Below are 13,114 nucleotides of genomic sequence, written 5' to 3'. Positions count from 1 at the left end.
CGGAAAATCGGTCTTCAGTGGCATCTATTATGTGAGGTTCTGCGTTGGAAGAATCAGCAATGGAAGATGACTATCGTACAGCAATGGAGGTGCTGTATATGTCGCCGTTTTCAATTTTAGTCTCGGATTCGTCGCTTTTTGTCGTTCTTCTTCAGTCTTTGGTAGTCTTTGGTAGAACATGATGGTTTAGGTTGTCCTACCTTCTTATGTCCCATATTATTAATTAAATTACGTGAAAATTTTTGCTACATTTCTAACAATAGTACAAATTATAAGATATTTTAAGCAAATTTTGGATGTTTAATGTTAATCTATATTCAATTTTTAAGAAGTTCACAATATATAAAAGTATTTTTTCGTTTAAAGCATAATTTATTAACAAAAATTGTGATGTTTAATTTTTTCTATAAAAATCATTTTTCTATATTTTTAAAAATTAATTATTATTATTTTTTTCAATAAAAATTTGAAAATATATTTAATTACCAGAAGTTATTCTATTTTAAAAATATTCGAAAAGGATTTAAAATTAATTAAACATGTCGAAAAATAAAACAGTTGAAATTCAGTTGAATTCTAATAACGAATTCGTTCAACAAACTGAAAATTTATCGTCAGGTAATTAATTTAAATAATTTTTACTTATTAAAATAGATAATTATCTGTGGGTGTTATGTTACTAAATGTGTTTATTTAATTAAATTAATAGCAATTAAATAACTTTTGTTAAAATTCGATATTTACGTGATAAAACTTTAATTACTTTAATGAGTTAATGCTTTTAATTGAAACCACTTTAAATATTAAAAACTTCTTTTCTACTCCTATTAATTTCTATGCATCAATTAATAAGAATATATCACTACAGATAAAGGAGAAACACTAGAGAATAAAGGAGAAACGTAATTTCTGTATTAATGATGAATTGCTACTTTAATCGTGTTTTAAGCGAAGAAGTGTTGATATTTAAAATTTAGTAGTGGTTTCTTCATTCGTGAAAAGGTTATATACAGGGCTATCGAGGGGGAAGTTGGAATTTATTCTCAGAGCCGGAGAAAACTTAGGTGCCCGTAGTAGTTCCTATAGTATAAATTAATGTTTTTACTAATAAAAAATAAAATCTTTAAAACTATTTTTCATCAATAAAGAAACTTTCTATGAATTTCATTTATTAAAAACAACAATGGCAAATGGAACTCGTTCTACTTCAGGACTCTGTTTAAACGTCTCTACGACCCTGTTTGTAACTTATATTTAATAAGTCATCAAAATTTAAGGAAGCATCGTGAAGTGAATCTAAATACCGGAATATCAACGAAGTTTGGGGAATATATTTTTCAAAATATGCTGAGAAATTTTGAGAAAAACTCAATACTAATTTTTGTTACCAGATGGAAACTCATTTGCATAAACAATTAACGTATATACTATAATTGTACATGGTCCTATCATGGCCTAATTAAGCTTTGGCATTTTTTTTTCCTAACAAAGTATACTTATAAAAAAGAAAAATCTTTGCACAATGTAGACTTCATTATAAAAATTAAACTGGAAATACAATAAAATCCAAAATAAAAGACACCTCACTTCCATAAAAAATATTTAATAGAATCAACGATATTCGTTTGGGATTCATCCTGAAATTGGACCAGGAAGAGTTAAATCCAAGAGCATCTCTTGGATTTAACCATTTTCCTGAGATTTGGGACATTCACATGAATAGCCTATGCACAGAAAGCAAGAATATTATTAGTTATTTATTCCGGAAAATTCGGACGAAATTTTTAAACTGATGGCATTCTAGGGTCTTGTCAGGAGGGCCTTTTCCCATTGTACAAATGTCTTGGAGACAGAAAAAGAGAATATCTTAACGAATTCGTTGAACAGCACGGGTAAGACAGATAAAGCGTACACACTTGATAGACAACAGAAATCGCATAAGAAAGGGAACCTGACGAAGACATCAAGATAGTCCATTATAACATAAATCTTAACAATATCTATAGGGAAATCGCAATGAACACAAGGGTTAAAATCGACTATCGTAAAAACCCGAAAACATACAGTATAGATTGATATACAACGAGAAGGAAGAAAGCTACATTCGAACTCTGAAACGTACAGTTATGAGGTACCACTATATTTGTGAATAAATGCTTTTTGTTTAGAAAACTTTGCCTGACTTTATGGCATTCTTTATATGGTAATGAAATGCACCACACTTTAAATTCTTATATTTTGGATAGTTCTGCAAATTAATCTGCTATATATATAAATGACATTCTTTGGCATCTGACAAGTATACATCATAATGATTTCAACATTGTCTAACGGAAATGTAGGCGACATAAATAAAAAAGTGCTTGATTTTTAACATCTTGCATAACTGCTGGATATTTCGGATGAATATAAATATATAGAAAAATAGGCAAATAGGAACCTATAAACACATTAAACAACCTATAAACATATTACTAAGTATATAAATATTTGATAAAACAACATTAGTTTGAATTACATTGAATTATATATAACAGTCTACTATGTTTCACGATGAGATTATCATATTATAAATAAAAATTAATTTAAAATAAAGTTCTACATTCAGACGAAAGTAAACTTAAATCAATTTCTAAAATACTTGAAAAATACAAATATTTCAAACCTTAATAAATAAATAAAATGTGTAAAATAAGAGAAAATCTTTAAAAGAAGAAACTATAAATTAATTCACTTATTTATAGGAAAAATTAAAAATGTAATGGCGAGTGACCTTAACCTTGTATCAGGTCTACTTAACCATTTTTTAAAATACCTGTAAAATCCCACGTAGAACTAAGTTTTTATTGCTCAGATGTCGTCGGTTTATTTCTGAGAACCACTACAAACAATAGACGGCAAATCTGTTTAAATCGCATAGTTGCACTTGAACCGCTTCTAATCCTCTCGTTGCTCTTGAACTTTATTAGCTTTTTCATTCGTTTGAAATGCCACATTGATAACTTAATTTTGCATAACTTAAATTGATAACTTAATATTTTTAGAAGGTGGATGAAGGATTCTAAAAGAAAGTCAAGGATGATAAGCTTTTAATATCCAATGTAAATATATGGAGTAACTTTGACCTTTTATTTAAAAATTCCCCCAATTAAAATAAATATATATATATATCTCATAATAACTAAAAGTTTATCATTTGTCATAAATAAAAGCTATAAATATTTTGTATTTATGTTTTTGAAGTAGTTTTGTAAAAATAAAAAAAAAAGTTAATTTATCGAAGCTAATTTCTAAAATTAAAGTTATATAGAAAATACCTATAATTTTTTCGATTAAATTCTAATATGTTATACTTATAAATATATTTTATTTGCGATAAAAAAAAGACAAGAAAATTGGCTACTTTGTGTGAATAAAAAGATTAAATTATGAAATATTTTATTTAATATATATGTATTAAATCAAATATTTTATATACAGGGTGATTCAAAAGTCACAGAAATTTTTAAACATTAATAACTCATAAACTATTAACTACTACAATAAGATAATGCAGTTTATACGGAAATGCTTAGAAGGAAACGGGATTTTTTTAGGAGTAATAAAAATTTTATTACCAAAATAGTTACATTTCTTGACATAGATGGCGCTGTAGCATTTGTAAATTTGTTAAAATAAGAATAAAAAATAAAAATGTTCTTAGTGTAAGCTCTAGTAAGAACTACGCAAATTATGTAATATTTTCAAACGCCATCTATGGCAAGAAATGTAACTATTTTGGTAATAAAATTTTTATTAAACATAAAAAAATCCCACTTCTTCCTAAGCATTTCTGTGAAAACCGCATCGTCTTACTGTAAATGGATTGTGAGTTGTTACTTTTTAAAAATTTATGTAACTTTTGAATCACCATGTATATTATGTATATATAACTAGAGGCAGGTAAGCCAGGCGTTGCCTCGTCAAAAATAAAAACATACATTAAGATTATTTCGTACTACTAGCCCTTCAATTATATTATACTAATAGCCCGGGACGCCCCCTAGTGGGCGTTCTAGCAGCATTACAAATTCCTATGAGGCACGTTTGATACACTTAATATATGTGAGTTTTATGCGCTTAATACGTTCCTCCCCAATGGCGTATTTCTTTGGTGGTTATGAAAGGTTTCTTTCGTTTTATTGATCGTCTTGTAGAAGAGAACCGGAGAAACGACGATCTTTTTTATTCTTTTTGCCAATAATAAATTCCTATTACAGATGTACTGAATTATTTATATTGTTATTGGCCAAATGAATAATAATAATAATAATTTATATTCTTAATTAAAATGTTTGAAATATGACACACGATAGGGGCGCCTCTAGTGCCAGTTTTTGGCATACAGTTACGCGGACTAACGAACGGACGGACGGACACGCGTTCAATGGATTATATAGATTTATAGTATTCGATTTGTATTTACAAAGGTTATCTTACGTAAGTGTTTATCACATCAAGTGGCCAATCTAACACATTTTAAAAATTCTTGAAATTGTGTACAATAGAGGAATGACGAATTTTTAAAACGTGTTAGATTGGTCACTTGGTTTGATAAACCCTTACGTAAGATAATCTTTGTAGTTATGTAAATCAAATACTATAATATAACAAACATTAAAACGAAAACCGTATATAGAGTTTGGTTATTTCAGCATACCGTTGTCACTCGGATACTCGCAATACTCAGATGGCACAATTTTATTGGGCAAGTAGACAGAAATTGAAAATACGATATATTAAAATATTAAGATATCGTATTTTTTTCTAATATTAGCACTAACAAACTGTATCATACACAGCCTAATATGAAATGGTAATCTACTAAGAAATCAAATTTCACGAAAAATAGAGCAAATATTTAAACTCTGCACCTTGAAAAACTACAAAACTATTTTGTGCTTGCCGGTATTCTCGTATTATGCAATTTTCCTATTCGAATGCCACCATATCGCTGAATCCTATAGGAAGAAGGAGCTGTTGCAAATGGAAGTTGGAGTTAAATCGATTGAAAAAATAGTCGTTGACCTCCACCCGGAAGGTCGACGACTACTCATTAATACTGGTCTATTATTAATATATGAAAAGTGATCTGTGTTGAATGGATTGTGATGGCCCGCACGTGACGAAAGTTGCTAACCTTAACGTCCGAAAGACTTGTTTAAATAAAAGGATCCTGTAAAAGTGCAAGAATAATTGCATTTATGTGATCTCATAAAAAAATAAAAATAACTGGTTCCACCAGTTCTTTTATTTTTAAGAGATCACATAATATTCACACAATAGTTTGAAAAAGAACTGGTGAAACCAGTTTAAAAAAGTAAATCTCAGCAAAAACATTTAAGTAAAGGAAAGTTAAAATTAAATTCGAAGACAGAAACTATTCACTTATTCACTAACCTATTCACTTTTAGTGTTCCGGAATACAATCTTTTGACGACCTTTCTTTGTAGACTACTTGGCCGTCAAAATAAAAACATCCTTTAAAAACAAAGAAAAATATTCAATTAACAATACAAATTTAAAAACTGGAACTGGCGATATTACAGACATATTTTCTTTCATTCTTACCACTTGGGGATATTAGAGCTTTATATCTACTAGAAAATAGGCGTTGGTAAATGTAGATTTTTAGCTGCTCGTGGTGGCAAATCGTTGCAAGAATTTCAATTTTTAAATTTGTATTTTTAATTGAATATTTATTCTGTGTTATTAAAGGATGTTTTAATTTTGACGGCCAAGTAGCCTACAAAGAAAGTTGGTCGTCAAAAAGTTTGTATTCTGGAATATTAAAAGTGAATAAATGGTGGTTCATTTTTTGGACAGAATGTCTTCAAATTTTATTTTTACATAACTGTCATCCATCGGAATTCTGCAACTAAACGAAAGTTTGAAATTGTGGCATAAGGATATTGGAAGCAGATTTGACAATAAGACTCAATATATGAATAAAGGGCAATTACACAGACTTCAATTACTGGAAATTTTGAATGAAGCAATGTCGCCATGATAATAAATAGGAAAAATTAACATTGGAACAGAAAAAGATTTGGAGCTCTATTTTGTGCCTTAAATTCGTTGCACGTATAGTACCTACATTCATTTGGCTGAAGTTAGAACATTTTAAGCAGTACCAGTGAAGGAAGTTTTGGGCAATGGATTTATGAGTTAATAAGGGGAGAAGAAATCAGGGGAGGGATAGAGTGTCCACTTTTTCGTGATAGTTAACTATGTCCACGTGAATATCACGTTTATAGAAAAATGATTACAATTGATTTGGTTTATTTGGTTATGATAACATGGCACGGAAGAGATCTGCCAAGGAAGATGCATCTCGGGAAAAATTATGTGAAACTATCCCCTATTTAGGTGTTATTAACGTGAAGAAAACCTAGAAAACTCCATGTGGCCAGTCTGTTGACCGACTATCAATGTTCGGTGGTTTTATCCACTCGGTTACTGGAGCCTACTTATTGAACTGCATTTTGAAAAACTTGTAGACCTATAAATTCACTGTCGTCCGTCTGCTCTCTACCTCTAGTCTCGAGATCGGAGTTAGTTAGGTAAATGCCGATACCAGATATGGAAAACTTAAGTGCAGGAGGCCCCAACTAACTATATCCGAAGTTCCGATGGAAACCGAAAGTTACGTTATTTTATTTAAAAAATTTTCTCCTGAACGGAATTAGATACATAGCCGGCAAAACACTGTTGCTAACAGGAAAAGTATGATGTACAGCGGGCAACATTCCAGGCAAGCAAGTACTATGTACTACCTGTCGCAGTACGGGTGTAATGGCAAGTCTCTTTCCCGCTATATCTTAGTGGCAGTAATTAAGTGAATATAATATATTTTTAAAATTATATCCATTTTGTAGGAATTATATTCAGTTTATTAGTTTCTTAAATTTTTTGACAACAGGCGCTACATGTAAAGATAGAAAATCGAATGTCTGTAGAAATTAATTAACATATAGAAATCATTCAATATTTTGGTGTCAGATGTAGAACATGATCTGAGGTAGAAATATTTCGATGAAACTTTTGAGTTTCGTAGCAATAAATGAACGGTCTAGGCGTGCATAGTGAACAAACAAATAAACATCCTCTTTAATATATACATGGTTACATGGGTCTACATATATAGATATCAATAGTTTAAATAATAAAGTATTTAAAAAATTTAAAGGTTTTTATACGAGTGTGTTTTTTATGAATATATCTCTGTACATTTTCAGAATTTTTGACATTTCTCTTTTCAGAATGTTATTTGCAGAAAAAAGAAGTATTCATTGATGAAACCATGTTTGTTAAAATTGTTAATTTAAATATTTATTTATTCACATATACTGAGAGAAAATTGAGAGAATCTAATCTTATTGAAGCCCTGTTGTTTTGTCTTTGCTCTGCTTAGAAGTAATGGAATTTAATTAAAATGAATTGTTTTGCATGTTTATCCGTTACATTCTAGTAAATACTCGAACGATTACATAAACTGGATGATGATAGCGTATTATTCAACTATAAGTATTTACGTTGGAATAATATTTGCTTAGGAACATAGAGAGAAATTTCTAAATTCTATTACAACGGTTAAGGGTGCTTTGATGCTCTTATCTGCCAACATGGAAAACATCCGTATGAATATAGTGGAAAAATCAAAAAGTGGAATAGAGAGGAGATTGTGGGTAACTTCTAATAAGAAATAGATAATAATAGAATGAAATATTTCTGCAGGAAATTGAAAGGACGATCCAATCAATGTCATGGAACGATGTCGATAATTGAAATAGAAAGATTTGAGAAACACAGAATAAAATTGTGGGAAAAATTAAATTAGGAAGAAAAAAGTAAAGGATTAATTTTGTCTAAGCCTATCATTTTTTCTACGAGTAACCAAGACATTTACAATTTTGTCAAAGCCTTTTTTCTGTGAAGAACCAAGATATAATTTAATAATCGAATCGACGACGACGCGCTCGGGTTCTATCGAATTTTCTGTATAGAAATCAGATAAATAGTATTCTACGCACCAGAAGATAAAAATATACTGCTTTGTTTATAAAAAGAATTACTTTTTAAGATCTAAGTGAAGATTTAAAAAATTTTTATGAATTGTTACTAATAAATTTTCTTAAACGCATGTAAATGTTAATTATAAGTAATACTGGATAATGTCCTTAAAGAATGTGGAATGAAAATCTAAATTTTATCAATTACTGATCCGACGAGAAAGCTGTCTTACGATATTTCTGGAAAGTAAAGAATGAAAGATATTTTTACAAAAGCGTAAAGAATGGTGTAAATGTTGCAAAAATTATAATAGAAAAAAATCTAGCAACGAGTTGCGTAACCTTTTTGGCTGTTATGAGATTTTATTTTAATAATAACATTTACAGTGGTAGCTCGTACTTCGAACGCTTCAGAGTTCGAATTCTGAATTAAACAAAAATTTGCCTCAGATTTTGGACAAAGCTTTAGAGTTCGAAATGGCATGCACTAAAAAAATGCGCTAGAACTATAAATGCAAGTCACCTCTTGCTTTCCCGTTACGCTCGTATGTTATCAGTGCTTTTTTTTTGGCTTCGTTTTTGGTCTGTTTGTATATTGTGTATTATTCGTCGATTTTACACAATTTCTTCTTGCAATTTTTCTTTGTCTATCCAGTACCTTGTTTAACCTTTAGTTCAAAACGTCCTAAATGAAACTTTTTAAACCACATTTGCATATTGGAAGCTTAGAAACATTTTTCACATACATATTACCAACCTTTTTTTTCTGTTTGTACGGTGTTATATCCTTTCCGAAATTCATAAAGAGTAGCATTCCGGATATGCTTTTTATCTAAAGCAGCGGTTCCCAACCAGTGGTCCGCAAGAGCTAAAATATGGTCCGCGAAACATTTAAAACTTTTATTCATTTTAATTTATTATTCCCACATTGATACAAACTGAATTTAATTTTTGCTAAAAATGTTGTTTTCTATTATAATAGTACTGTTAAAGCATGTTACTCTTGAGTTTAACGATTACTTATGTTAAAAGTTTTGATTAAAGTTTTTTTTTAGATTGACATAGTTTATTTTTCTTAAACCTTGTGGTCCCTGCTAACAACAATGAAATCAAAGTGGTCTCTGGTCAAAAAAAGGTTGGGAACCGCTGATCTAAAGACGCTTTGACTCGATTTTATTCAAACAAATTATGAAGTACAAGTTTCTAAACAAAGAATAGATCTCCCATTAGCAATAACGTCTGTAATTTCACGACTGTTAAAATTAAACCATATAACGGTTAAGCAACTATAGCTGCTAAAAATAGGCAAAAACATTCTATTCCACTCAATATAACTTTTACTTATTAACTATGAAATCAGAAAAAATTGTGTAGCAATAAAGTCTAAAAAGGATTTTAGTATCGACAGTTGAAATTACACGTGTAACGGATATAGCTGCTATGTTTAAGATGCCGAAGTCGACCAGTAAATGCAATTTTCATTTTATTATACATTATTTACGTATTTAATTTATTCTTTTCAAGTTTTAATTTATCATTACAGCATTATTTTTAAATTAAATAATGTTTATTTGCCGTTTTAAGTTTATCTAAATCGGTATTGTTTCGGGTCGGTGAATGACATACAGTAGAGCATCGATTATCTGACTCAATTGGGGACTGGGTTTGGTCGGATAACTGAAAAATCGGATAACCGAAAAGTATGAAAAAATACATTATTAGTATAGTGTATTAGTATATTAGTATATACCATGTAATAAGCATATTAGTATATCGCTGTTAACCTACTTCGCGTTGAATTTTCATCGATGTTAAGTCTAACAAATTTTTTTAAAAATAATAACCACCGTTAATTATTTTTTTATTTTGCATAAAATAAATACAGAAATAAATAAAAAATAGAAAATTAAGCCTGGTTTAAATACTGGCCTCCCTTTCATGGTCGAGCTAGTGTTTCCAGCTAAAACACGCAAAAATTTAACAAAAATAATATTAAAGTAGCCAAGACAGTCAAATATTGTAGCGCCACATCACTACATTTGAATTTGCCGACTAGAACGCGGTCGGCAAATTCAAATGTAGTGATGCCAGCGACAGCGACATTTGAATTTGCCGACTAGAACACGGTCGGTTAACCGATGTGACGGTTGATCGGGGGTTGGATAATTGATGCTCTACTGTAATTCATTTTCCGTTATTTCTTATGAGAAAAATTGTTTTGGATTTAGAACTATTCTAAGATCGAATGATCTATTGAAATGAATTAAGTTCGAAGTATGAGGCACCACTGTATATTATTAATTGCAATGAATAAAATTGTGTGTGGCGCCATCTGTTATGAGATTTTGTTATAAAATTTCTATATTATTAATAATTAATAATATAAAATTTTTTATAACAAAATAACCACTTTATAATAATGATTTTTATAAAATAGCGAAAAACGTAATTCTGAGGAAGAAATGAGTTTTATAAATAAAAAAAAAATTGTAAGTGTAGTAACGAGTAAAATCTTCATTAAGTCCACTCTGTAGATACGACATGTTACCCTCTATCCTGTAGACCTATAACCTCCAAAATTTAATAGCATCAATGCCCTTTATTCATAACCTACCTTGCTAAATTTCGTTTCTTAATCTTTATCCTATTCTGAAATATAAAATGAAAATGATGCCAACACATCTACACATTGGATATGTGTGGGATTTGTTTCTTTCTGTTTTTACTATTTTGGGTTCATGGAATCTCAAAACGCGGAGGTTTGTAAAAGTTTGGGGGATCAAATTTGACACGATTCCGATACTTTCCCTTGTTATGTATACATAACAGCGCGAAGGTAAAAGTGAAATAAAATTGAATAAATATTTTTAAATTTTCAGATAACGCGAAGCTTTAAAATATAATGTAAATTTTACAATCTTCATTCATTTTTTTCAATGAGAATTCTAAAATTTTTTAAATTCATTTTCTAAAAGCTTTTCTAATAATTCGTAATTTGTTTGTATTTTAAAATATTGACGACTTTATTATTTTTGTGTTTTAGATCATTCATCATCTGTATTTATTTTAAATATTTAATTTTCATACAGAATTTTAAAGTTCATGCATTTAGAAATATGGAAAATACAGGAAAATCAAAACTCATGTTTTTTTCTAGATTGTTTTGTTTAATTTACAAAATAATAAATTTAAATAATCAAACTTCATAAATATTAAAAAACTGTAGAAAATTTTGGACGAAGTAGAATAAATTATGTAGAAACGAAGAAAGCATTAAGAAAAGGTGACTAGAAAACAGTGATTATCTGTAAATAAAGGAAACGTCTGTAAAATGCATTAAAGTAAACAAGAATTCGAAAACAGTTAATTAGGCTAGGAAATGAAATAGTGAGCTTGAAAGACTTAACTAACAGGAAAACTCAGATTTGAGCGGTGTGGTCAACATTCTTATGGCTATAATATTAAATAACTCTTCTAGTCCACAACTTTAATCTATATCGAATTAGTTAGTCTAATAGTCCTCCAATTTATTACAGCCCTATTTATTAGGCTAACTAATTCAATCTTAATTCTTATGGCTATTTGGAAAGCTGTTCATGCTTCCAATCATGCTTTCAAACAGCAACGAGAATGTAAATATCGAAAAAGATTCTTCAATACAATGAAAACAGTATGGCAGCTTTAGTTTTTTTATACAAATTAATTCACCACAAAGACAAAAAATCGAGTTTCTAAAGACGTTGATTCTAGAAGAGGGCAACAACTCATAAAAGTAAAAATTTAATCAAAATTAAGATGAAAACACGGAAATACCAAAATATATATTTTTATCTAATTTAATAAGAAATTTTATAGTGCCAAATATAAATTATGGTTAAAAATGTAATCAAAAAGTAATAGTGCATCTCTTATAAGAAAATTGATTTATTATCTTATAAATAAACGATGATGTGAGATCATACGGTGATGAAGTTACAATTAAAACCAATTTGGAATGAATGATTTACTCCAGAGTTACTAACGTTATATGTTAACTACTTATAAAATAATAGTGTAAAATTGAAGTAGACAATATGTATTAATTTAAAATCAATTAAATATAATTCAAAATTATTAAAGCTTTGATAATTTGCAATATGCATACTATACGACGTTCCTTTGTGAGACTGAAGATTGTTAAAACATTGGGGATACACTTACAGTATAATTATATCCCATATATAAGTGGTTCTAGAGTAATGTAATGTAAACCACGCCAGCGAGACCGTAACAATCAACAAACCGAAAACGAAAATAAACTTTCCGAGAACATACGTACAACATAGGAGTTAAAACAAAGCCAACATCAACATATTTCCAAGTAGAGTAACAACAATCTCAACTGACAGAGTAAAGAAATCCTATTTTGTCATGAAATTCACAGGAGGTCTTCATATGTCACGTATGTCCCGAAGTTCAGTTCTCATTATAATTCGGCATCAACAAACTCGCTTCTAACCTTGTGGAGAGTGTGTAATGTACCAACGACTGCGAAAGTTATTCTGGAACACCTCTGTATACTGTATATATAATTTTCCCAAATAAAAAAAATATCGTTTAGAAGCTTTTACAAATGTTTAGTTGTACTTTTGCGTGTAGAAAGAAAAAATTAAAGAAATTAAATGGCAAAAAAATGAATAAAAGATGAAGGCTGCAATGGAAAAGTTTGAAAAATTAATAGAATATTTAAGAATATATATATATATATATATATATTCTTAAATATATATATATATATATTTTTTTTTTTTTTTTTGCACAGAAAATAAAATCTTTTTGATATGATTGATGTGTTGAATTGTAGATTTTGAAGAGGATATTTTACTTCAGAATTTTGTATTTCAGTGGGAGTCAAAAACTATTTTTACTCAGATAACTCTATTCTGCTGAACAGAATTGTTTGCCAATACTAATGTCGGCAATTGCTGACAAAAGCATAGAAAAAAACTAATTGTAACTTATTCGACAAGATAAAAAATTGCTGATGGCGAGAAGCATGGAATGAGATAGACTGATATATGCTA

The 13,114-nt window shown here is 29.3% G+C and overlaps 1 protein-coding gene across 1 annotated transcript in view; it reads left to right on the top strand.

Annotated features, from left to right (window-relative positions):
- The first annotated feature begins 516 nt into the window (after positions 1–516).
- LOC136988366 (polycystin-2-like protein 2) overlaps positions 517–13,114 on the top strand; it is a 33,553-nt gene continuing 20,955 nt past the window's right edge. Inside the window, exon 1 of the mRNA XM_067286258.1 lies at positions 517–618. Within this exon, the coding sequence (XP_067142359.1) occupies positions 540–618 (79 nt within the window). The 5' untranslated portion in view covers positions 517–539. The remainder of the gene's footprint in view (positions 619–13,114) is intronic.

This window comes from Centruroides vittatus, unplaced genomic scaffold, assembly GCF_030686945.1.
Source record: "Centruroides vittatus isolate TY-2023 unplaced genomic scaffold, ASM3068694v2 contig_1248, whole genome shotgun sequence".
Taxonomy (NCBI): Eukaryota; Metazoa; Arthropoda; class Arachnida; order Scorpiones; family Buthidae; genus Centruroides; species Centruroides vittatus.
The sequence above is the reverse complement of the archived record's forward strand: the minus strand, read 5'-3'. Positions and strand labels throughout refer to the sequence as shown.